General features: G+C 38.0%; 1 protein-coding gene across 10 annotated transcripts in view; it reads right to left on the bottom strand.

Annotated features, from left to right (window-relative positions):
- PTPRN2 (protein tyrosine phosphatase receptor type N2) overlaps positions 1-27,442 on the bottom strand; it is a 667,916-nt gene that overhangs the window by 240,801 nt on the left and 399,673 nt on the right. For all 10 annotated transcript variants that reach the window (XR_010609958.1, XM_065666790.1, XM_065666798.1 and 7 more), the window contains one exon: positions 5,085-5,149. Coding sequence is in view for 9 of the 10 variants with exons in the window: in XM_065666790.1 (XP_065522862.1) it covers positions 5,085-5,149 (65 nt within the window). In the remaining variant the exon portion in view is untranslated. The remainder of the gene's footprint in view (positions 1-5,084; positions 5,150-27,442) is intronic.

The following is a 27,442-nucleotide window of genomic DNA, read 5'->3' as shown; positions in this document are numbered from 1 at the left end:
CTCAGCATTCTATCTAGTAGTTGGAAAAGATCAGAGAAAAACAATGCCTTATTCTTCAACAACTGCAAATGATTTGTCAGGTTCTGCACTCATTGTTTTTTTATGGATTTCCATACAGTTCTGGGCAAGATCTGGATACACAGACATTAATGACAAAATCTGGCAACATTAAGGAAGATACTAAGTTAGAAATCTGACTCCTGCCTCAAAAAGGCTTACACATCACTGGAAAGTCTGCCTTATCATGTCCTCTAGCTTCACTAGACTTTTTAAATGCAGTTTTCTTTATGCAACATCAACATAATTCCACACCTATCAAAATATCTCTAAATGAGAATATCCTGAAACATGTAAAAATATCACTACTCTATTTTAGAACATCTAGAGGTATGTCAGTGTTCATTGCACATATATTTTGGGTTGTTTCCATTTGGTTTAGAAAAATATTCTCATTCTTATGTGTTAACATGTGAGAACCATGATTCAAATCCTACAAATGGTTCCAGTTCTAGTGATCAGTGTATTGTGTACAACCCTATGAGGAAATTGAGAGTTAATTTAAAACAACATATTCCAGAGTGGGTGCTGTTTTACCCGCTCAAGACATAAAAGGTGCCATTCCCTTGGTTTGTTTCAGGCCTCGATTCAGGTAATTTGTTATTCAAATCATAGACTCTTAGCCTCCAAAACCTGTTGAATCATTACCCCTTCTTGAGTCATTGGAGAGCCTGACTTGTTATCTGAAATTGTGGCTGAAAACTAATTTCAGTCAAAAGCTGGATAATCAATTATTTTTTCCATGCCATAGTAACTGGATTTGAACCATTATTTGAAATTTTCTTAAACTGAACCAAACAGAGTCCAGTCACAGCCAATCTCAGTGTGTAACTGAAAAATACTCTGCTTTTATGGCAATACAAAACTACTTCTGTGAAGAGAAAGAAGTGGTTAAGTTCCTAAAGGATGTGGAAAGAATTCCAGGTTACTCAGTGACATCGGTGCAAGGCTGAGGTTCATGGTGCCTGCTGAGCTTCCTTGAGCTGAAGAGCAGCACCTGAGCACAAGTCCAGCTGGACCAACATTTGCATGATACTTGGGCTCCCGACCCTGCTGAATACTGAACTCAGCAGTAGTCAGGTGGAACTGCACTGCTACTAAGCAGGATTTCCCTCCATGTGAGGCCAAATGCTGCTCACCTGCTTGCAGGGGTGCTCAGCTGTGCAGAGCAACAAATTCAACTCTTTCTTCTGCAAAATGCAATGGTCCACATCAAGTTGGAAATAGGAGAATGGAGTTGTGGGTCTTACTTTAAAGCTCGTCAGTATTTTACCACTACTATGCCTCTCATTATGCAAATATACACATAGATAAACACTTACATTCATACCCCCACATACACTCAACTAGAGGAGGTTCTTGAACTTCTGAAGATGATCTTAGGACTTCAGAGATCTATTTCATGTGTGGAGGATCAAAAGAAAATACCTCAAGGCCAACAGCAGCTTCATTGCACCTGAACAAGCAAGAAGGTGTGAAAAGCTCATGATGAATTTGCATGGCACAAACACCATGCATCCAATGACTCAAACAAATCTTGGAAGTCTACTGTATAGGACTTCTAGAGCTGTTTTAGCATTAGAAAACTCCAAATAGAAAACAAACATTTTAGGAAATATAATCCAGAGGTAGTGAGGTCTACAGCAGTGCACACATCCTCAGGACTTCAGTGTTGGTATTGGTTTCCACTACAGCAGAGTTATTCCTGGTTTCCTGATATAACAGCCTTCTTACAAAGAAAATAGGTGCCAAAATAATCAGCAGTTTGAGGGATGCACAGCACGTCATCCTCCAATCCAACTCTCTGGATCCCTGCAATGTTTAATATTCTGTGGGCAAATGTCAAATGTTGAGATGTATGCACTGTGGAAGTAGCAATAATGGTCTGTTGTCTGTTCCACAATGAGCTGACAGAAAGCTCTGCTTACCTACTGTCCAGACAATGTTTTACACTGCATCATCCACATCTTCCCATGAAACATATAGAACTTTCAAGTCAACATCCTGACACATGAGCAGCTTCTGATGTTTCACCTTAGGAACTCATTTTTAATCCTGCAAAAGCAGAGCCCTACCCTATGTTGACGCAATGCAGCTAGCCTCAGATCCATCAAAAAAAACCCAAAACCTCACTGAAGCTGTGGAAATCTTTTACATAACTTAAGGATGATAAACTGTATTGTAGCTGCGGTAGACTCCAGACCCATGTTGTTAATGACAACACAGCACTTGTTTATGCAGTGACATAAAAGCAATTTATCAGCCCTCCCCAGACTTGACTGAATGGTTCAGTAAGCTTAGTGTGAATTTTATAATCTGTTGCTGCTTTTGAAATGCTTTTCTTGAGACAGAGAGAGAAAGCAAGAGACTGGAGAGCTCAGAGAAGTATTTTTCTTCTTCACAGAGGAAGAGACAATTTCCTTATACCACATCCAAGGCCTAGGTAGTCATTTATGATTACACATTTCTTACTAAAGCAGAAATCCATTTATCATAGATCAACACCTAAACCTGATTCCACTGTCCAGAGCAGCACATGAATTATTGCTGAGCTTAGAACAGTTCCTGCATTTGTTTATACAGCAGCTCCATTTGCCACCAGTATCTCAGCTATATTTCTCTTGAACTATTTCAGATATGAAACTTGCCATGCAAAATCAATCCTTTTTATTTTACAGTCCTGCAAGTGAAGATTACATATCCATTAACTTTGTCATGAATCTCACCTACTGTCCAAACAAAAAAGCCATTTCTCATTCTGAAACTGAAGAGTTTTTTCTAAGTACTTTTGATTTGAACATCTTGACTTTGATTTAGTTACCATTACATATAATTCCGTTTCTACTGTGAAAAGACATGGAAAACCTCATTTAACAAAAAGCTCCTTCAGTATGTTAAAATATGTACTTTCTATTATTTTAACACTGTTAAACACCACAGTGAGTCAAAAACAAAGCGCAAACATGGATTAACATAGATTTAACCTGAAATAGCCTGAGTCTGATACCCTATCAAAAAGAAACAGACTGGCTACAGCACTCCTTCATTTTTCATGTAGGTGAGACTGCAGAATGGTATTCATTATGTACACAATCATATCTGATAAGACTTAGAAAGGGGAATGTACACAGCTGGGAGAATTCACATCCAACAAAATATATAAGCAGCTGAATAAATGCAGGAGCATCACCTTAATGTTCCAAATCACTTGGTTCTCTTGCGGCTGATCACCATATCTCAAATGTAACATGGAATATATTTAGACCAAACTGTCTGCTTCCCTTTAGTTAATTCATTTTCACTTTTTGCCTTCTAAGAATACATATTGGGCAGATTGTAAGGTACAAACTTCTGTCAAAGTATTAATCCAAGTAGTATCACCAGGGTTTTTTTTTTTACAGCTATGATAGCCTAAATATATGGACGCGAGTCCCCCAGTGCCTTTTGCTAAACCAAGAACGAGACTGGGGAGACGTCTAGCCTAAGAATTTGTCTATTTTTTACAGCTCTATCAGCTGTTCTTAAAAAAAATCTAGGAAGTTCTGAAGGCTCTATCTCCAGTACATCTTTATACTACCATGTTTACAACAACCTTATTAATACAACGTGGGTTAATGATGCATTGAACAGGTGACACTTCTTGCATTTCAAGCATCCACCAAAAGTGCTTTCTTTCCCCATTGACCACATACAAGAAAACAATTTATTTAAGAGTAAGCATCTGAAGTGAAGTGGGCATTCCTTTTCCAGCTGATACTGAAGTCAACTAGAATACATTCAGTGACTGGAATAGGACAAAATATATGGAGGTATTTCATTAGCATGAGGAGTGCTGTTGTGTAAAATTTTACTTGATGGGGCTTCCATAGTCTGTGACACAGTCCTGGTTCTCCTGTTATTTAGAAGAAGACAGGGCTTGTGGATAAGCCAAATGTAAGTTTCACTCTGGCTTGAAGGCAGGACATAGACTGAGGCGTACAGCCATGCTATAGGTTATACTTCCCAGCTCTTAAGGTTATGCACCCTTGGAACCTCAACTGGTGTAAACAGCTCCAGTTAAGGAGATATGCTGGTTTCCATTTTCTGATGATTTCACCTATGTTTGTTTGCAAGTTTTAATTCTTATAGCTTTGACCCTAAGCATCAGTGTTGGTACCTCTTCAGGAACAATTCTTTTAATAATGTGAATAAAGTTACACAAAGAACCTCAGAAATCCTGGCTAATTTCTCAGGCAGGCGCTGATAAAAATGATAAATACAAAAATTTAAAATCAGTAAAAAAAAGAAACTTAAATTCCTTCAGCTATTACAAGTTATTAATTCATTGTTCTTAATACTGAGAATAATGTAGTCATAATAAAAAGGCATTTGCCTAGCTCTGTGAGCATTCACCACTAGCAAAATTACTTAAATGAAAAGGAAAAAAATAGTAAAGATAACAGTGTACACAAAATTAGCATGAGAATTAGCAATCACAGTGGTTCATACGAGTTCCTTAGCAGATCGCATCGTCTTTATTAATAAATGATTAACTGCTTAGTGGATTTTTTGCTTAGCGATATCACCATAATAACAGACACGTTTTATTTATGTTTCAAGTAACATCCAAAATAAGCAAGTCATTCACTGTCAGATTCTGTCTAACATCTGAAGACTCTTTACCCCAAATTTAAGCTTTCATTGATCTAGATGAGATAGCACTCCATCAAAACCAAAGGGAATAACATCACGAATTCAGTTGCTGTGCTCATCTTTGGGGATTTTGTTCCTGTGATACAACAAAGCAAAAACCTGCTTTTCTTAAAGCTGACTGCACTTTTCTCATAAGGATGGTATTTTTTTTCCTCTATGGGATACAGTGCTATTTGTGCAGCAGATTGTATTTTGACAGCTGCAACTGTATCATAAAAAGGCCCTTAGCACTATCAGACTGGTTGCTCACAAACGTTCAGAAGTTCCAGAACTTCTTAAAAAAACCCAACAATTAAAATGTTTTTGAGAGTGTAAAATGCCTCCAAGCCACTTACCTCCCCCACACCAGTTTGCAGAATTTTCAGTCCAGTTGTCTTTTCAAGCTTGTCTTTGTTTACGGCTGTAAGGAAAATTAAGACTGAGTTACAGGAAATCTGGAAAATGCATGATTTTGCAGCATTTAGAATATAACCAACCCTCTTTCCTCCATCAATAAATTCATAAGTGTTCCTAGGTATGCCATCTATGGAATATCTTTTCCTGATAGCAACTCTGCTAGTGAGTTTTCTGAATGCATAGGTAGGCCATTAATTGTTCATTATTATGTGAAAAATAGAAGAAGATAAACTAATTTTAGTTCTCTCATAAACACAGTACAGCACACATTTAACACATATACACAATACGTTTGGACAATTCTCTTCAGTGAAAACTTCCCACTGTCCTCCTTGTAGTGAAAGTGCAGGGCAGCACCTTATCATTGCAACAGCACTGTCACTGTAGTGCACTTCACAAAAAACTCTTGCATAGCAGGTAAGATAGTTTATTTCCAAAATAGGGGCGCAATGCACAATGTTTTATTTTTTTGAAAGTTAGAGTTTTTCCGTTTTATCATCTTGGATGTCAGTAAAACCACATTCAACACAAAAATAAAGTAATCCAGCATAAACCAGCTAAATGCAAAATAGAGGTGGTAACACTAAGACTACATGTATACTTGCAACCCAAACACGCCCAAGGCATGAACATGAGCACTGTCTTACTATTGCCTGTACTTTTAAATTATGACTATGGTCTCCAAATGATTTTGGCCTTTGCCCAAAAAATTACCTGCCACAGTTCTCGGAACAGCACAAGGATGAGATTATTGTCGTCTTGGGGTATGGGTAAGGTCATCTTGTTTTACATAGGAGGATTTTAACCTTCTAAAGATAAACTGTGTCAGTTGGACACATGGTCAAAACCCAGGTACCTGGCTTGATTTATTTATGAATAGAAATGAAGCCCTGCAGCCTTGTTAAACTCTTCTCCCTTTAGCTGTCTAGTCATCAACTATGTAATCCAAGTGAGTCATCTAAATTCTCTCTGCAGTCAGTGGAAAGGGATGGACATTTAATACAATGAGTCATCTCGTATTATCTTACACACATCTGCAGGCACCTATCTCTTTCCTTTGATGACAGAAACAATTTGGATAGACCAGGCTTCTCAACTGAAGTTGCCTACAGGAAACATTCCTACCAGAAATGACAAGAAGTGTGCCACAGCATATTGTACACTGGAAATTTACATTAAAATACTGAAAAGATTTTTTTTTTTTTTAATTTGCAAAAAAATACTTTTGAATTGTTGCAGTTCTAAGCATATTCAAAACAGTTGAGATTATAGCAGACAATCCTCAGAAGCAATATTACTGTGAACTGATACTTTATTTAGTTTGTCCAAAGTGCCATACAAATGACTCACATTTATTTCAGAGGCAAGTTGTGTCATTAGGGCTCAATCTCACCTCAAATATCCAAAACGTGAAAAGATTGAGATGAGTGTTTATGTTCAAAGATTCAAGAAGTAAAATCTCAAGAAATTCTAATACCAAGAAACTTTCCTGTCTGCCTTCAGCAAGGGATGAATATTGCCCATGATTTAAATGGAGTGGAACAGTGGAACTTTCTGTCCACCTTTTAGACCCACATAGCTTTTTTTTTTTTTCTCTTTTTCATATGCTAGTGATTAAGCAGATAGCAACATGGATTCCCAAGTTCAGAAAGCTTAAACACATCTTGCTGAATGATAGCCTAAAAACTGCATTCACTACTCACATACTTAATACTTCTGCTATGCTCTATACATTCACAAATACATTTATTCCATCTGGAGTAACAAGGATCACATGAGAAAAAAAAGAGCTGCCTGGACCATGCAATTTGAGGCTACATTTTCACTCTGTTGTATAGATGTTGTGCAGTACGAATTTCCAAAAGCTTTGCGAACAAGCTTAATGTTTGGTCTTGAGTACTCTGTACTGTGGATTGTGTACTGTGTACTCTGTACTTTGTACTGGACTTTGGACTATTTTGCTCACTGATGGCTGATGGCCTGCAATGTCATATAACAAGATTCACTCTTTTGGACATACCATTTCGTTGCAAAGGTGTGTCGGGTTACCACACTGATACCTCACACCCAGCATACATATTAAAGGTAGATTTCTACCAAATGCAAAAATCTAGAAAAAAGATTGATAAATCTTTCCTGTTATAAAAACAGACAGCTCCACAGCTCCTCCAAAGAAACTGAATGGTCCAACAAATTATTCTCTTGTAGCTTAGAATAAAGAAAACTGCACAGCAGAGTGGCTGCAAATTAAACAGGTATAAGTAAACAACAAAGCTTAAATCCCAGGGTGTAATTTCCTACCACATGAACAGTTAATAGAAAATACTGGGTCTGCTGAATCACTGAATTTTATAATTACTATTACATATTTGACCTCCTTTTCATAGGTTTCCTGCAGACTTTAATTATTGATGCTTTGATTTTAAAAACAAAAGAAGTTTACTTAACACCCCCCTTTCCCCCTTGATATCGGCTAAGACACAAAGGACATCTCTGACAGCCATGCTAACACAAACACTGCCAAAATTAGGAGGCATGAAGGCACGACGTGCTATTGATTAAATCATAACCTCAAAACGGTCAAGCTCTGGCACTGTCAAATTACAGAGCGAGGCACAGCAGAGTCTCCGGCATATTCACTCCAGGCATGTACAGGAACATATTTTAGCTAACCTTGAACTCCACAAGCAGTTCAGGAAGGTCAAGAAATTCTGTCAAAAATGGTGCTGAAGCTGAAGCAGCAACTACATATCAAGCAGCTGCTTCAGGTTCCAGAACAGTGAATATAATTACTTAACTTTTAATATGTATAACTATAATTGAGAATTTAAGACAATAGAACATAGTTGCTATCCTATAGACAGATGAAGAAGTGGTGGGAAAATAAATTCAGATGTTAAGAACAAGCTACTAATCCTTTGAAAACTGGCACAATTTTTTTTTTTAAAGTAAATCAGTGTACTATCTGCTAGCTTTTATTCCAATACAAATATACAGCAGGAGATATTTCTGTTACAAATTTTATGAACTGGAAAAGGTAATGCTGGGTAACATTGTATATTGCACATTCCAAAGTTGATTTTTTAGTTTAAAGTCCTGAAGTACAAATGCAGAATGGAGAAATTCATCAGTAAAGAGGCATAATGAAAAACCCCTATTAAATAAAAAAGAAAAAAGCCCAAAACAACACAACCCCAGTTAGCAACATATAAATCCCTTTTTTAATCTTCCACTGAAACAAAAAGGGCTTCCAAACACACAAAAAAGGAGGCCTTTAAATTAAATTCACTAGATGAAGGATATGCAAATTACCTGAAGAAGCGGAGCCCTATAATGTTCTCAAAATTCTGCAATAGCCTATTTAATTAGTATTTTAATTTATCAGAAGAATTCTTTGCACTTGACAATTTATGCAGTATTCCATATAATTAAGCACGTAGCTACAGTGGAATAATTTTGCCTACTCTCTGTATACCAGTTATTTTAACCTGAAAGAATTTGTGGAAGTCTCTTCTGTGATCTAAATTACAATGGGGACAATTTAATGGCTTTGCTCTATTAGAGAGCATGATGAGGGTGTCACTGAATGTTTAAGGGTAGGGATTGTCACTGTTCATAGTCTCCACTAACCTGAGGGATGTTTGATGTGTTTTCTGAGAGCTAACATTAATTTCCTTTAGCAAAGTTATCTGTCAGTGGCATAGTCAGGAATATAAGTATCTAGCTTTGTAGCTGGCAGTTTGAACCTTGGTGTCCACCGGTTATTATGAGAAGCAGGTTCAAGCAGACCTCCAGTGTCATTATAGCACTTCTGGAAGAAGGAAGCCCTGAGAAACAAGTGATCCACAGAGGCCTGCTATAAAGCAGGTTGCAACTCTGACTTGTGGGAGTACAGACTGGCACAAGCAAGATGAGGGAAGGGTATATGCAGGAGGCTTCCTAAATCTGTCTCTTGTGCTACTGCAGGATTTACCTGCTTCAGAGAAGAAACCATCCTTAAATATGAAAAGTATTTGTGGAAGGATGGTGTCATTCACAAGGAAACCTAATCTTCCTGCTGTGCGTCTGACTTTGAGAGTGTGCTGTATTTAATTAAATGTAGGGGGGAAAATAAGTACTTCGAGACATACAATTCCCCTGACATCTATTACATGCCCATTTTAGAATGAGACAATTCATGCCCTAGACTCACTAACTATATTGACTGGACCTCCAGTCAATAGAGTGATGGAGGGTAATTAATTTGGATTTACTGTAGGCAGTCAGATGAATTTTACAATAACTGTCTTCCCATCAGCTTGTTGTAAAGCTCCTTCCATATAGCCACATTCATAAGAATTTCCCCTTTTTGAAGAAAGGAAAGGGAAAAGGAGGAGGGGAAATCCAAAGAGGTGGTAAGAGCTTATTACAGCTTTGAAGTCTTTAACAGGTTTTCTAAATCTAAGACAAGCGATGTTGCATTTATTTACATCAAGTTAGTCTTTGCTTTCTCCTCCCCTACAAAGAACCCCCTGATAATGTGGAAAAAATATGGTGGACCAGAAAGACTGCCTTGATGTTTGGCAGACCCATGCATTGTGCCATATAACAGATATACTAAAACCTTTTTCCCTTGAAGTTCAATGCAAATGAATTCCCATAATATTTGGGCTCTCTCCCTGTTGATAAGAGCACAGTCCCAGAGTGAAACTATCTTTGTACAGTCAATCCATCTCCTAAAACTGCTGAGGCATTCACACAACTCAATGAGACTGGGACAGAGGAAAACCGCACTGTCGATTCAGCGCTGTCTTTTCCCTTCAGAACAACCTGATGTTACATGGGTTTATCCCACCTCATCCACTTTCCTTTTATGGAAGTAAGTCAGAAGTACTTTAATGAACTTTGAATTAGATATTTAGGTACAGCCATTCCGTTTTGGAATACAAGATAAACACTCCCTGACTTTGGTGTATGTCTACAGGATGGTGGGAGGAGACCTTGTGCCCAGCCCTGGGCACTTCTTCCCAGCGCAACACCCTGTGAATTTGTAACAACTCTCCCTGGGCAGAAGTATTCAAGCAAGTCAGTCAAAAACACAAGGCATGCATTCAAAATGCTCCAGCTTGAAACAAAATGAATAACTCAAGTCGTCAGATACAAAGAAGGGTCCCTTTACTAAATTTTACAATTCAATCAGTGAGGGACAAGTACACAGGCTGTGGGCAAAAGATATTTTGTATTCCTGTCTTTACTGGGTGATGGCACATGATAGTTGCTTTGTGTATACTTTCTAGTTAACTGGCAGCCAGGCCTGGAATGAAAATGGTTGCAAAAAAGTAAAAGCTTCATAGCTGTACTAGCAACAGCCTGCTAAATATTATGTCATATTCAATTTTCAAGTAATTTTTCAAATAGTTTTAATTAGATATTGTTTCAATCTCATGTGCATTAATTCAATTTCTGATATCAACATCTCAGCTTTCAATCTGCTCAGACGCAGTACCTTGCTGCCTGGAGTAATTTAAAATGTTGTTTGCATCTCCAGCAATTTTGAGGGCACACATCCTTCACAACCTGCTCTAGCCAATAAAACCAGCAGATAGAAATTCAGGCCGTGTTCACCCCTCCCACTGCACCTTTGCATTCTCACAGATTTTGGTACCACACAGACAAATCTCCATGCACACAATCAAGGAACTTTCTGTCTCTGTTTGCTTTTAATTCTGTTAAAAAAAATACACATAAAATCCATTTGTCAGGCAAATAGCAGGACTGCGTGTTGCCGTAAGAAAAATATTGCCCCCATACTTGAGTAGCTGGCAAGAGCTGTAGGTTTTTATTAATGGAATCACAGAATACCAAGTTGGAAGGGGACCTCAAGGATCACCTGGCCCAACCTTTCTTAGCAAAAGCACAGTATAGACAAGATGGCCCAGCACCCTCTTCAGCTGAATGTTAGAAGCGTCGTGTGGGGGAATCCACCACTTCGCTGGAGAGATTATTCCAATGGCTGATTGTTCTCATTTGAAAAATTTTACTCTGGTGTCCAGTCTGAATCATCCCAGGAGTATCTTTTGCCCATTACCCCTCATCTTTTCCATGCAACTCCCTGTAAAAAGGGAGACTCTATCTTCTTTGTAGCCACCCTTTAAATGCTAGAACATGGTGATAAGGTCTCCCCTGAGCTTTCTTTTCTTAAGGCTGAACAAACCAAATTCTCTCACCCTTTCCTCCTGCAGCAGGCTTCCCAGTCCTTTGATCACCTTTGTGGTCCTTCTTGAGACCTTCTCCAGGATGACCACATCTTTTTTGTATAGCAGGGAGCAAAACTGAACATAGTATTCCAGGTGTGGCCTGACAAGTGCTGAGTGGGATAATGACTTCTTTATTTCAGCTCGTGATGCTCTTGTTGATGTAACCCAGCATCCTGTTGGCTTTGCTGCAGCAGCACCCTATTCACTCATGTTGAGATTGTTGTCTCCCAGTACCTGCAGGTCCCTTTCCACAGAGCTGATCCCCAGCCAGGTAGATTTCAGCCTGTGCTACACTTTTGGATTATGTTTACCCAAGAACTTACACTTGTTGAACTTCGTAACATTCTTGTTAGCCCACTCTTCCAGCCTATCCATGTCTTCCTGCAACAGGGCTCTCCCAGAGTGTCCACTTCCCCCTCAGTTTGGTATCATCAACAAACTGTGTCAGGATACACTTGTTCCCATCTTCCAGATGGAAGAATATATTAAATACATGAATATATTAAATAGTGTTGGGCCCAGTATTGATAGCTGGGAACCCCACTAGTGACAGGTTGCCAGTTTTAAGATGAACTATTTGCCACCACCTTCTCGGTGCTGCCTGTCAGCCAGTTCCCTACACATCACACAGACCACTTGTCTAGACCACTAACCAGTATATTACAAAGTATCCATAACTCATTCATTCTATACTCATCCACTAAGGCAACATCACTTTCTCTAAACCATCTATGTCTCATGTACCTAATGTTCCATAGTCAGATAATGTTTAAGGATAGAGCAGCAAAGACCTGATATATCAGGACCTCATGCAGTTGTTTGTTCACATAGATAAGGTATGTATTTTAAACACATTCTTTCTGCCTGCTTGCATTGCTTTCTTTTCAATTATCTAATAGGTGCTCAATCGTATGTTTTCCCTTAGCTGTCCTTTTAAAAGAGCTATTCTGAAATTGATATTTATATTGCAGTAAAGGAGTTTGGGATATATGTAATAACACTTTTGTATTTCTCTGGAGCTTTTTTAATGCTGGGATGTCTAGTAACTAAGCTGTCTCAAGTAAGAAATCACTCAAGGCTCCCTCACTAGTCAAAAAAAGTAAGTAGGTATTGCCAGAGATTGACTTAAGCCATCCTGAGACAGGTACCATTTATTCATTATATAGAAATATAAGCCTGGAAAGGGCTGCTGAGTCAACAAATCAAACAAATCCTTTTTTTTAACACAGATTTACCTTTGTAAGAAACACATATATACAAGCTCCAAAATACTTCAACAGTAAAACATTCCTATAGATAATGCCATGGCTATAGAGAGGAATTTTCAAGGTGTCATGTCAATGTGAAGTATGAACAAAAATGGTTTAGACGAATTACAGCTAGAGAAATGAAAAACCTTTGCCTATTCTAAATACTTTCTTGCAGAGCTTCAGAAACCTATTATCAAAAATATTCTCCAAAAGAATATAACAAAGCTGGTGTCCATCAGTAGAAGAGTTTTGAGTACTAAGAACAAAAATAACCATGGCTATCATTAGCTATCTATGTTTTACAAATACATATTTCAATGAATTTTTTAAAGTGGCAATTTTTAATACTCTTGACCATTCTAACAGTGATAATTCAATGCTGCAGATTATTTGGGGTGCAATGCATATATATGTAAGGATTTGCTTGCATACATAAAACATCCATTATTTATAGCTAAAAGTGTACCAATTCAGCCAGTGTTAGGAGAAAATGAAGAAGTGTCATTCCACTTTTCACATCAGAATTCATTCACATAACAAATTAAGTTTGTGACAAATTTCAACTGTGTACAGAAAATTCAGATAAAAAAAAACCCTGCAGACTTCTTAAAGCCCCAGTTAGCTTAACATTAAAGTTCACTGTCATATGTTCAATCTCAACATTTACTTTTACTAGAAGGCAAGATTCATGGTTCTATGTAATGGGCAGTTAAGAAGGACCACCTGGACCTCTCTCAGCCCTTTCAGTGAAGTGTTTGCCTCCTTGCCTTCACAACACTGTGGAAAGTAACGCTCCATAAAATAAGCTTAAGGCCACAGCTTCTTTTCTTTCCTTTTAAATAAACAGGTTTTTGGAATAGCATTGTAAAAGAACTGTTTTTCTGCTTCCTTTATTTATAGTCAAGGCTTCAACAGATTGCTTTAATTTTTTTGTGATGAAAATACTACCACAAAATCAAACAGATAATTGCACTCAGTTTTTCAAGGTTAGCTACATATTCTAGTTTTGTATTCTTCTTTTTTACTTATACTTAACTCTTCTCTCCTTAACTTCTTCTTAATCTCTCAGGATAGCCACTGCATCTCCTTTTTGTGGTTTATTATGTTTAAAGAACCGTGTCCTCTTCAAAAACAAATTTTAACGTACATTTTTTGTCCTTTTAGTGCTTTAGAGAAAGTAGAAAAGTGTAAGCTTCTATGCCATCTCCATCTAATAGGAATAAAAATATTTACCTATATAGTGCCCAGGAACAGAAGTACCTAAATAAATTTTCTCCCCTGTTCTTGCTTTTATAAGCTTTTATATTAACTAGGGTGGTTTGTAAGCATAAAGAACCATTGAACTGATCCAGAAGCTGCTACTTATGGTTGTAGCTTTGTAGAAATTCAGGAAAAGCAGTTATCTGGAATTTAAGTGACCTTGTGTGGTTTCTTTAGAATAGATGATATGTTAGTGAGGGAAGGGAAAGGATTAAACTTTCTCTCCAGAAGCCTACCAGCTGCTTTTTCTACAGCTTCAATTATTATTTTTTAACACAAAACAGTCCAAAGGGCTCAGGAAAAGAACACCAAGAACAGTCATTGCACTTTTAAAGAAGTGATCCACTCCTCCTGAGAGTGTCCCTGGAAAGTACACTCTTTCATATTATAGTATAGAATTAAAAATACACATATTAGCCTGTAATTGTTAATCTTCCTCTTTGCTAGCTGTACTTTTTTTGCATTCTCTTGCTTGCACCACTTTGGCTCTTCTCACATAAACAGCCTGAAATACATGAACTATTCTTACTCATATTTAAAATCTGTCAAATCTTTGGATGGACACTGTAGAGTGTTTACACTGGTATATGAAAAAATTAAGGGGCACTACCACTAATTCTCAGCATGCCAAACTGTTGTTATTTTTAATAAATACACATTCAAGAACTCTACTGTTTTTCCCCAGTAATTTCCTCAGTTAATAAAACACCACCCTGTAGGTTAATTTCTTTAATGATCCAAAACACAACTTCAAGCCGTGTTATTTGTTATTCATCTACAACTACACTTACTGTCAGTCCTGTGGCATAAATGTAACAGGATTGAGTTGGGAAAACATTAGCAATATTTCAACTGACTGGCTCACTAAATCATGAATAACACGGCTAATGCACAAGGTCATTCACTAACAAAATCTATTTGCTGTGCCTCAGAATAAAATTAAAATATTTATTGCCAAGGATATCACTAGTAACAGGAGTCACAATAAAGCTTTCAGGTGAGAGTGAATGGAGATGATGTTAACTTGCCCATCATTTCTCACAATAACTTTTCATAATCCTTCCTTTATGAAAACTTTGAAGGCTACTTTGATACCTTTAAAATAATTTCTTTAAAATCAGCAAAAAGTGGAAGGATGAGTGAAGCCTGTTTATAGTTCAGAAATACAGGCCCAATATTTTTTAAAGAATATAAACTTTAATCATATAATATGAAAGCGTTATGTTTATCATTGGGCGGGTGAAGTGCAAAGTAAGGAAGATAAATGCTTATCTAGAGAGATAACTGGGTCCTAAATGCATTTACAGAATTTGCCAGTGCACGTATGTGTGCAGGTATGCACATTTGATGGGAATAAGGAGAAGGATTTAACAGGAAAGACTTAAGTGTGCAAAGAGCTACTTTGCAGATCCTGGGGATACTCAAAATGTTACGATTGTTACTACATCATATACAAATTTTTCTCATGGCTAGGATCATTGTGGGAAAAGCACTGTACAAACATACAACTAAAAGGTGATTCCTATGCAAAAGAGCTTGTATCTACCAAATGACTGGAGAGAATAAGTGTCTACAGAGGGAAGCACAGATAACAAGGAATCGATATTAGGCAACGTGACAGCAGAATATCAAAGCAGAATGCATCCACGCAGCATTCATTCTGTTGGTTTTTTGGGGTTGGTTTTTTTTTTGTTTTTTTTTTTTTTTTTTTTTTTGGCACAGGAACTGATGTGATCAGCTAAGCTTTATAAATCCATTAAAAACCCGAGCTCTTTCACCATTTCACTGCTTAGAAGAGCAGAGGAGACTTATTGGAAGGGTTTAAAATAAGGAGAAATGGCAGGAAAGGGCATTCTGATCACCTCTGCCTGAAGTGCTGGAAGCAAAGACAAAGCTTTCCTTTTCTATATTTGGTGTGATGGAGAGGTCCTTCTTTTGCAGTAGGCTTAACCCAGTACTTCCTGATGAGAATTTCTGCTGGCACCATCTCTCCTCTAACAAGGCTATGAAAACATTTTTTAGGACATCCCAAAAAAGTACAAAAAAGGATACCTGGAGTGTCCCACTCCCTGTGGTGCCAGTTCAATTGGAGTGGGTTATAAATCTGATTATAAACCTTTTATGGAGCAAAATGCTGTTTTATACCTCAGATATCCACACATTTTGTGGGAGAATCCTATATTCAGAAATAAAAGCATTTCCGTCATGCTGGGTTTTTGGGTTTTTTTTAGAGAAATCATAAGCAGCTGCAGGAATATTAGAACTAAAGATGATGGATGAATTGAGAGTGTGAGGCTCTGGGAGTAATACTGTGTATCAGAAGGTAGCCTTGCTGGTAAAGAGTTTACTGTCCATCAAAATGCCAGCTACGCACTCTTGTGAGTAGCCCCTTATCCTTTCTTTTTTTTTCCAGAAAAGATGTGCATCATTAGCAAAAAACCTGCTATTTAAACTATTCAAGCTTACCTGGTAAATTTTGACTAACATGGTTTAGAGAGTGATCACAGAAGCAGTTCCATCAGCAGATACAAGACAGCGGTAACCTCTGTCAAGGGTATGCTAACCTCTTTCATTGGCACTGATGCATTCAAAACAGGACACTGGTCCACAGCCTTTATAAGACTGTCAAACTTGTATGGATTATGCAATTTAACACATAGAAATCATTACTGCATACAATTTACAATAAATGTAAATGAAATGCCTATCCGCTTTATGCATATATGGGCATAGGTCACTATTAGAGTGCCAGCAATTTCAAGCAATTTCTGCATGCTATTTTCTGCAAAAATTAGCACAACAGCTTCCTTATGGGGTGAAAATCTATAGAAGAGTTAAGAGCTCAGTGAAATGTTTTCTGACTTCTCCCTGAGTGCTCCATTTGGCAGGGAGGCTTTCTCCTACCAAGACAAGCTACCTGAAGCTGTGCATGAAGCCATCTTTGCAGTGCTCTCCCCTCCCTAACAGCATGACCGTAGCACAGGCTTGTTTCCAGACCTTCCCCTTCATGCAAATATATCGAAACAGTCATAAAAGAAATATTTGCTACTGAAAAAGAAAGGTGGCTATTATAAGGGCAGTACAGATAATGACTTCCTCAGGAAAGAATTTTGTGAGAAAGTGGTTTGCATATTTCCTGACCCCCTTGCTTTTGTAGACTGCAGGATCCGTGACTGATTTCTAAAGGAGAGGATGTTCTTGTAAAAGCATTTTAAAATTCATTTATATATATATATATATCTCAAGCACCAGAGACCTTTACTTTATAAATACCTGCAATAAACTACACATATACACATAACATGTATGCCTCAATATAAGATACATATATATAGTGTATTCCACTCACTACTCTTCAAAAATGAATACAGTAGTATAAACATAAATTAAGTATGAGGTATACATCTTCACCAATCAAGATTAATGTATATTATTATCCCTTGACCTCTTCTTAATATTCTATTTTACCATGTTTCTAAAATATTTATACCATACAGGGTGTTAAATTATAGCAATTAAGACCATACTATGGTTTTATTAATATTTCATCAGGAATGTTCCATAATTTGAATTTCCCCAGTGCCCTTCTGTTGCTTTGCTGTACACTGTGGGGATGGAGGGCATTCCTCTCTTGTTCTTCTTCATCTTTGCAGATCTTTACCAGCATTTTGCTCTATACAGCCAGATACAGTGTTTTCCAGCTATTGACTTTTTCCCTGGTGGCTGACTCGTAATCATTTCAGGTTCTTTACATCCCATTCTGGGACTCCAGCACAACAAAGACAGCAGCAAACCAGGGAAAGACCAGAGAAGGGGCACTGAAGGGGCTGGAGCATGCATTTGAGAAGAGGTTGAGACCGATGGGCTTTGTCAGCCTCAGGAAGTCTAAATGGCGATTTAACTGCTGCTGACTGCTACATGGGCAGGACTATGAAAAAGATGCAGCTAGACTTTTGCAGAGACTCATACCAAAAGGACTTGAGGCAAATTGCCACAAAGGAAATTCTGATTGGACAGAAGGAGAAAATATATATTTTCTCAGTGAGTGAGTGAGGGTTGAGTGTTGGGGTAGGCTGCGTTGAGAGGCTGTAGAATCTTTAGTCATTGAGATTTATGTAATTCAGGTGGAGCAGGGCCTCAAGAAGCCAAATTTCAGATTTGGACCCAATGACCTCCAGAAGTCCCTTAGAGCTTAAATTTTTCTACTATTATAAATATATACATAACATCTCTAAAGACAGTGATTCTTCACAAGCAACTGTATCATTTCATCCTGATGGTTATGAAATAATGATAAAATCTTCCTTGAATTAGGTACTGCATGTCTTTATGACAAAAGGCTGCTGTCCTCGAGAGTACCATCATGTCTCAGACCTGTGTTTATCAAAGCATTTTTATTTCTCATTCATTTTGTTCTTATGCAGCAAAGAACTGAAAGACATGTTCAGCTGATGAATCATGGCCCAAAAGCACTGGAGCAGAGTGAACAGACACAGAAATATGGGAAAATTTAAGCCAAACTAACATTTGGGTTTTACGGCTAGTTTTTGTGGCACACAAATCTGCATGGTCATCACAACAAAGCTGAACTACGTCATGACAGCAAAACAGGAGACTGAAAAGACTAAAAAATGGAACATAATGGGACTAATGAAAAAATGAAAGGTTTTTTTTAGAGAAAACAATATTATAAGGACAGTCAAGAAACAAATAGAAGTAAAGGAATGATATGCAATGCTGTTCAAGTATGAAGAAAAGTCTCTTCCTCAAGCAGCATAATACCATTGCATAAATGGCAGGTATTTAAAGGACATAACTGCTGCCAAAGTCTTACTGCTACCAAAGCACAAGGCAGATAAACATAAAGATAGAAGAAGAAGAGAGATGGACCCACAGACAGATAGGGGGATGAGGGTAAAGGAAAAACTACCCAAATGTTCAGATGATTAGGTTTTTCTACTGCCTATATTCTACAGTCTGTATTCCAAAGGTGGTTTCATAATGCAGTTTTAGATTTCTGAAAATTAGGCATTTAGTTCTTATTAATTAGGCATGCTTCATGCCTACTTTCCCAATGGCTCATAGACAGACAGAGGCACTTCCAGAGAGCACTTCATCCTCCCTCAGAAATACATCATCCACATGTGAAAAAATGTTGCCATCCATTTTATATACAGCCATGATATAAAGCAGCTGGGGGTTTGCAGCAAAGATTCAAGGAACTGATCTGTGTGATACAGAAATAGGTAGGTGACTTCACAAGGAAGTGGGATACCAAATTAATGGGTGGAAAATCAAGATGGAAAGAATGGGATGTCTCTGCTAACCCCAGTCTTAGTCACTCATTCCATAACAGGGAAGTTAAAATTATACAGTGGTATTCTCATGTAATTCTGAGACTGTAGATTCAAACTCAAAATTAATTTGTGGTTTTCTCCTAAAAAAAAAAAAAATCAATATTTTTTATCCATCCATATATTTCATAAAATAATAGAATGGCTAGGGTATTTGTATTATCTTATACAGTTTAGGATATAATATAGCAGTAAATAATACTGAGATAGAGTGATAAAACTGGCTTAATCTCGCAAGAGAGTAAAAGAGTTAAAATAATATTTTAGTTCATTAAAATATCAAGGACAGTTTTTACTAGGTACAGACTACAGATTTATTTTTTTTCCTAAATCATTACATTGCTTTTTTTTGTGCTGCAATTATGTAGTAAATATGTAGTTAATATGTAATAAATACTTGAATATATTGTTTCATTCAGTACTCAGCAGCCTATTTTCAAAATAATGGAATGTTCTCATTCTTGTATCTTCAGTTGATAAAAAAGTAGAAATTTATGTATTATTCGAATAATTTTTTATTGATTTCAGGTAATATCTACAAAAAACTTCCTCTCCCCAAAAAAGTTTGCTGAACAAACAAACTGACAAATTATCAGGAGGAACAAGTGCCTGAAGGGTTATCCTGGAAGGATTTGGTGGTTGTGGGAATTCTTATAAATGGAGGTACCAGCAAAAGAGGAGAGTGCTCTATATTACCTTGTCACATAGCAGGAACAGTTGAAGTTCCTTCAGGTAACATTGTGCACATATGAAAAATGAGCAATTTCAAGCAATTAGTTTCACCAAAGACTGAATGAGAATCTGAACATCCTGCTGTCTTGCAAATGTAGCTATGAAGGAGAAAGGAGGTTTGTTTTTCATGCATAGAATGGGTGAGGAGATGAATGCAAGATAATTAATAGGTTGCTGTATCTCTTGTTTTTGACAGCCAACTTCATTAGATGTTCTGTAATTCTGTATCCGGTCAATTCTTTGCATCAAGTTAGGAATGCAATTCCTACAAAAACTCATCTATAACGGATAAAAGCACCCAGGTCTTGTAAAAAAGAGATATATGTAGGATGTAATTATATGTAAAGTGTATGTGTGTTCTGTGTATGATGTATGAGGCTAGAGAAGGATTTGCATATATTTGAATATTCATTAGATCTTCAATATCTTGTGAAACAAAATGTAATAAAGGAAGAAATAGAAACAGAGATAACAGGGAGAAGATGCATCTCTTTAATATTTCTAATTTCACACCATGTAATGATCTACCCATCTATTTTCTTATTTAAAAATATCAACAAGATGTTTGATATTATAAATAACATTAAATAATAGATATTAATAATTCATTATAACCTTGCATTCAATTACAATCTTTAAATTAAATACAAAGATATTAATACTTTAATAACAATTAATATAAAATTAACTTTTAAATATAGCACCGTATTACTGTGTGGCAATTATATTAGTAGTTAGAATACTTTAAGGACATAAGCCCATCGAAATCAAACTGCAGCACTGTTGACAATTCATTAAAAGGAATCAAAATATACCACTTATTTGGTAATTACAACATATAAATACAGCCCCACTATCATATAGATCATAGTACTGCATCTACCTCATTCTTTTAAACTATCATATTATTACTTGTGCAGTTTTACTATGTACTTAAAATACACCATGCCTCCGGGCAGATGGGGAGGGGTGTAGCTGCTTACGTCAATGACCAGCTGGAACTTTGCCTTTGGATGGGTGACGGGCCAACCAAGACTTTGTGGGTTAGGGTCAAAGGGAAAACTGGGGGTCTGCTACATTATCATGGGGGTCTGCTACAGGCCACCCAATCAGGAAGACTCTGTGGATGAAGCACTCTACAGAGAGATAGGAACAGCCTCGCACAAGCAGGCCCTTGTCCTCATGAGGGACTTCAACCACCCTGATATCTGCTGGAGCGACGGTATGGCCTGGCACAAGCAATCCAGGAGGTTCCTCGATTGTGTGGAAGACAACTTCCTTCTGTAAGTAATAGAGGAGTTGACAAGGAGAGGTGCCATGCTTGACCTTGTGCTCACCAACAGGGAGGAGCTGGTTGGAAATGTGATGCTCCAAGGCAGCCTTGGCTGCGGTGATCACAAGATGGTGGGGTAGTAAGATTTCATGGGATAAAGCCCTAGATGGGAGGGGGGCCCAAAAGTACTGTCTGATACTAAAGGATCAGCTGCTCCAAGCTCAGGAGCATTGTATCCCAACAAGAAGGAAATAGGGCAAGAAGGCCAGGAGGCCTCCATGGATGGATAAGGAGCTGCTGAGAAAAGGTAGAAGGGAAAAAGAAGCTTATATAAGGTGGAAGAGACAACAGGCAGCTTCAGAAGAATACAGGGACATTGTCTGAGAAGCTAGGGAACAAGTCAGGAAAGCTATGGCCCAGTTAGAACTGAGTCTGGTCAGGGATGTCAAGGACAGCAGGAAAGGCTTCTATAGTAGGTATGTCACTAACAAATAACAGACTAGGTATAATGTGGGACCTTTCTGGAAGAAAAAGGGAGAATTGGCTACCCTTGATTAGGAGAAAGCTGAAGTTCTCAATGACTTCTTTGCCTCAGCCTTCACTGGCAAATGCTCTGACCACACCACTCAAGTCTCAGAAAGCAGATCCAGGGACTATGAGAATGAAGACTTTAGGCCCACTGTAGGAGAGGGTCAGGTTCAAGATCATCTTAGAAACCTGAACATGCACAAGTCCACGGGACCTGATGAAATCCATCCGCGGGTCCTGAAGGAGCTGGCAAATGAAGCAGCTAAGCCACTGGCCATCATATTTGAAAAATCATGGCAGTCAGGTGAAGTTCCTGACGACTGGAAAAAGGGAAATATAACCCCCATTTTCAAGAAAGGGAAAATGGAAGACCTGGGGAATTACAGACCAGTCAGTCTCACCTCTGTGCCTGGCAAAATCTTGGAGCACATTCTCCTGGAAGGCATGCTAAGGCACATGAAAAACAACAAAGTGCTTGGTGACAGCCAGCATGGCTTCACTAAGGGCAAATCCTGTCTGACTAATCTGTTGGCCTTCTATGATGGGGCTACAGAGCTGATAGATAGGGGCAGAGCAGTTGATGTCATCTACCTGGACTTGTGCAAAGCATCTGACACTGTCCTGCATGACATCCTTGTCTTTAAATTGGAGAGACAAAAATTTAATGGATGGACCATTCAGTGGATATAGAATTGGCTGGATGGCCCCAGCTCTATGCAGAGACTTGTGGTGAACGGCTCAGTGGGTAATGAGTGGTGACCCTCAGGGGTCAGGTTGTCACTGACTCTGTTCAACTCTTTGTCGCTGACATGGACAGTGGGATTGAGTGCAAGTTTGCTGATGACACAAAGCTCTGTGGTTTGGTTGATACGCTGGAGGGAAGGAATGTCATCCAGAAGGACCTTGACATATTTGAGAGGTGGCCAATGCCAACCTCATGAAGTTCAACCAAGCCAAGTGCGAGGTCCTACACCTGGGTCGGGGCAATCCCAGGCACAGCTACAGGTTGTCAAAGAGTTTCAAAGCAGCGCTGCAGAGAAGGAGGTGTCAGTTGATGACATGAGCCGGCTGAACACTGAACATGAGCTGGCAGTGCACGCTTACAGCCCAGAAATCAACCATACCCTGGGTTGCATCGAAAGAAGCATGACCAGCAGGTTGAAGGTGATCCTGCCCCTCTACTCTGCTCTTGTGAGACCTCACTTGGGGTACTTAGAATACAGTGTACAGTTCTGGTGCCCTCAACATAAAGGCATGGAACTGTTGGAGCAAGTCCAGAGGAGGGTCACAAGGATAATCAGGGGGCTGGAGCACTTCCCATATGAAGACAGGCTGAGAAAGTTGGGGCTGTTCAGCCTCAAGAAGAGAAGGCTATGTGGAGACCTCATAGCAGCCTTCCAGTACCTGAAAGGGGCCTACAAGGATGCCCGAGAGGGAGGCTTCACCAGGGACTGTAGCGATAGAACAGTAACGGGTTTAAACTTAAACAGGGGAAGTTTAGATTAGATATAAGGAAGAAGTTCTTTACTGTAAGGGTGGTGAGGCACAGGAATGGGTTGCCCAGAGAAGTGGTAAATGCCCCATCCCTGGCAGTGTTCAAGCCAAGGTTGGACAGAGCCTTGGGCAAAATGGTCTAGGGTGAGGTGTCCCTGCCCATGGCAGGGGGGTTGGAACTAAATGATCTTAAGGTCCTTTCCAACCCTAACCATTCTATGATCCTATATTAAAATTATTATTTCAACAGCAGTAGTGTTAAGGAGTGTTAAGCCTAATACATCTGAAGAGAAAATCACTGTAAGTATCTAAATATGTTTTCTATGCACAGTTTGAACTCTCGTTGTTCAAAGTGAAGTGTTGCCTTTGGTGCAGAACATGAAGTACTTGGGATAGAAGAGGAGAACAGCATCAAAGGAGGACCAACCATCTGATGACACAAAATGCACATACTGATTTTATATTTCGGAAGGCTTCCTTTACCTTGAATATTCAGCAGATCCAATGAAAGTCTGAACTGACCCCAATGAGTTTAAATCCTGCTTTAACTAAAACATGTTCTTAGAGAAGTACATAGTCATTAGACTATGGAAGAAAGCCTACTTTGAATATCTTTTATAAAGTAGGCAGAGGTTGCCTCTTAAATATCATTTAAGTTAAAATACCTAAATAACCTAATTTTCTACTGGTTAATATTATACAACATGTTTTCAGTCTTAGACAAGCCACAGAGCAATTGAATTTATTATTGGATTCAACTTTGGCACTAGGTCTTTTTCACACTTGGATATTTAAATTTTATTCACCCTTCATTTTAATTATTAATTAATATTGACTTTCAAAAGAACCCTGTTCAGCATTTTACTTGTAGTAAAATCAAGAGTTTTTTGCCATATTAGAGATGCTTGCTTTAAACCTAGCTGCTAGCTAATAACATATGTGAAGATGTCAAAAAGGAAAACCAAAAATATTCTTTGCATGGTATGGGGTATTTAGATTTTGTTTTCCACATGACATATGGACAAGTGGCCATTAGGACAGTATTTTCCATATAAATGCATATTTCATTTCAAATGCTGTATCTATTTAGGAGAAAACTAAGCACGAAACAACAAACCTAAACCCATGAAGCCTGGTGAAATGAGGTGGTGTCAGACACATCCAGAGACATAAACAGTTAAAAAATTTTCCAATAATAATTTCTCATTTTTTAATGATGAACACTCTCCATAACTGATCCAAAGAAGAAGAGCTGATCAACTGGGACAGTTACTAAACTACCATCCTGTAGTGACTTCTGCATGAGCCCAGTATTAGTTGTATCACTGAGCCCTCCTGTTCCAGATTAAGTTTCCCAAATTAAGTCCAACAAACAATTTTGTTTTAACATAATGAAAAATCATCCCTCAAAAGCTCAAGCAAAAATGCATTGTTTGACGTGAGCGACATTTTATATTTTTACTTTTGTTATATTTTTTTCTGAATTTTTCTAGAAGTAATTGCTGAAAAGGCCAGAACTGTGCTTAAAGCACAACTGAAACAAAAACCTTACTTTAAATAGAAATAATGCCATGAGATGTAGATAAATAAATAAATAAATAGAAGTTCTTTAGGGTTTTACCCAGATCAAAGTTTGGTGTGGTTATTAAAAAAAAAACAAACAAACAAACCAAACCAAAACAATATTGTCCAAAAGAGTTCTCCATACAACTCTTTCCAAATATCCAGAGCACGTTTAGGATTATAATAAAGGAAATATAATTTGATTTGGTGATTTCACTGAAACTATTTGAAGTAGTCTTTATCTGGAATTGAAACACTATAAAAAATTGCCTTCGTTTCCATGAACTGAAGATGCACCAGTATGGGAGGGAAAATTGTATGTATGTTCAACAATTTCTTTTATATTTGTTTTTGAGAACCAGAGGAAGTGGTTTTATGAAAAGTGAGAATAAAAGAAGTAGAGAACTACTTTTTTTTCTATTATTAGCTTTTGCTTCAAATGTATTGTAAAATACCTTTCTCTAATTAATACAACTCTTGCCACTGTTCATATAATTAGTGTCTGATCTACAGACAGGGAAGCTCCCTGGCAAAGTCTAGAGCACATACTTGGGGGAACCTAATAAAAGTTGCAGCTGGTACTCCTTTCATAGAAATTACAACTGTAGAGCAGAAAATGTGCTTGTGTCTGAGCTGCCAAGGTGAAATGCTGCATCTTGGCATGCTATGCCCTCCCTGGGACTGGCAGTGACAAGTGACGGCTGGACACATGCCCCAATTTGTTGATCCGCCATGGCGATGATAGCCCTTGGAAGAATAAATGAGTAGGAGCCACACATTACATTTCACATCTTGCAGCTAAAGCTATCAGAGCATGACTGCATGAGTCCCATAGCTGAAGCCATCCCCATGCATCCCTGCATCTAAATACAGCCCAATTAATCTCACTTTATTAAGAATTCAGATCCAAGAGGATATTTTCCCTACTGAGCTTTCATTTTTTCTTGTTTTGCAGTTTTGTTTGAGCACTTGCTAACCAGGTGCGGTGTTGGTTACCTGGCTGATGAGAGCAAAGGTGTCTGAATAATTTGTGGTTATGATAATAGTATGCAAATGCAAACATGAATTTATACAAAATTCCTTTATGTGTTTGTAAGTTCTCTCTAAACAGCTTGCTGTTATAGCTCTGTTAGACCTAATTTGAAGAATATTTTCCTGTGCATAATTCTAAATTCAGAATTCAGAATTTGATTCAAGGCTGAATCTTGGTGTGAGGTCACAACTGTTTCATGCCTCACTGATTTCACTGTTGTGCTCTTTATGAGCACTGTCAAATGGGAACCTTATCTTGTTGATTTTATAGGGTCACATTTTCATAGGCATTCAGTCCAATTCACTCAAAACATAACTGTTGTGCACCAGTTTCAGTTAGACATAAAAGTCACACTGAGATTCTTCTGTTTTGTGATTGGATAAAGATTGCACAATGTAGAACCATCCCCTTTATACAGTAATGTTTGCATCAGCAAAAGTCTCTGTCTTCCATATGAGATGGGAAAGTTGTGAAACAGTGACATAAAAGTGATTTCCTGGGAGTCACCCAGCAGCCTACTGCCAGAAATGGAAATTCCTTACTGTCCTGAAGCCAAACTTAGTGCTACTACATTTCAACCCATGGTTCAGCAGTGAAAAATATAGTATTTCTATAAATACTGATAGTTCAACATGTTCACCCCAGCCTGGACTTTCTAATCAGATATTACCATGGAGAAGGAGGGGTTCAGGCTAAAAAGAAGTAATTAAAAATAAAATAACATTATAGAGCTAAAGAAATCAGCTGGACTAAATAACCCCGTAAGGTTAAGGCTAGCTGCCTTTTTCTGGGGAAAGGTAAAGGAAACTCTTCTGAGAGAAAGAGAAGCCACCTTAGAGAAAACAGCAGCAATCAGTGCACAACGATAAAATCGTAGAGTAACTGAAGGGTTCTTTATTATAAATACATCTAACAATTCATGGTACTTTTTAAAATGGCCCTTTTAAAAATGAGCTGATAAAGCAACATTATTTCTCAGACTGATAACCAGCTTACTAGATTTCAGAGAGGTCAGAGGCTTCCTTGTTTATTCAGCTGAAGGAGTCTTTCAGCTCTCTGATCTTCTCAGTCTATCGTTATTATTAGTCTTCCTTGAGTTCTGCTTTTCAAATACCTTGTCTCAGCTGACTTTGGATTTCCTATTCAGCAATTTAACCCTACCAACAGTTTATAAAACAAGATAAAAATCCATAAATTAGGTGTCCATGGGTGCTTGTGCCCTATATCTTTGTCAAGGATGATCACAATCAAATGCTTGTTTCTCAAGACAGCCTGTCAGCCAGCACAATTACAGGTTCTCAGCTTGCCCTGCCTAGCACAGGGCAGAAGCAAGACTCTTGTAGCAAGGGAAATAAATTCATACTCATTCTTCACCTGTCTCTTTTCTGTCTATTTTCTCAGTTCTATTTATTTTCTTTACAGAGTGTTATTAATACTCTCTTGATAAAGCAAAATATCCAATATTTATATTCCTTTATGGGTATTGCTATTTCAGAGGCAGTATAAAAAACTGTGGTGCAAACATAGCTCAGCCAGGGGAACCTAGGGAGCTTGGTAGCTCTGTTGTGTCACCA

This window comes from Lathamus discolor, chromosome 2, assembly GCF_037157495.1.
Source record: "Lathamus discolor isolate bLatDis1 chromosome 2, bLatDis1.hap1, whole genome shotgun sequence".
In the NCBI taxonomy this organism is placed as follows: domain Eukaryota; kingdom Metazoa; phylum Chordata; class Aves; order Psittaciformes; family Psittacidae; genus Lathamus; species Lathamus discolor.
The sequence above is the reverse complement of the archived record's forward strand: the minus strand, read 5'-3'. Positions and strand labels throughout refer to the sequence as shown.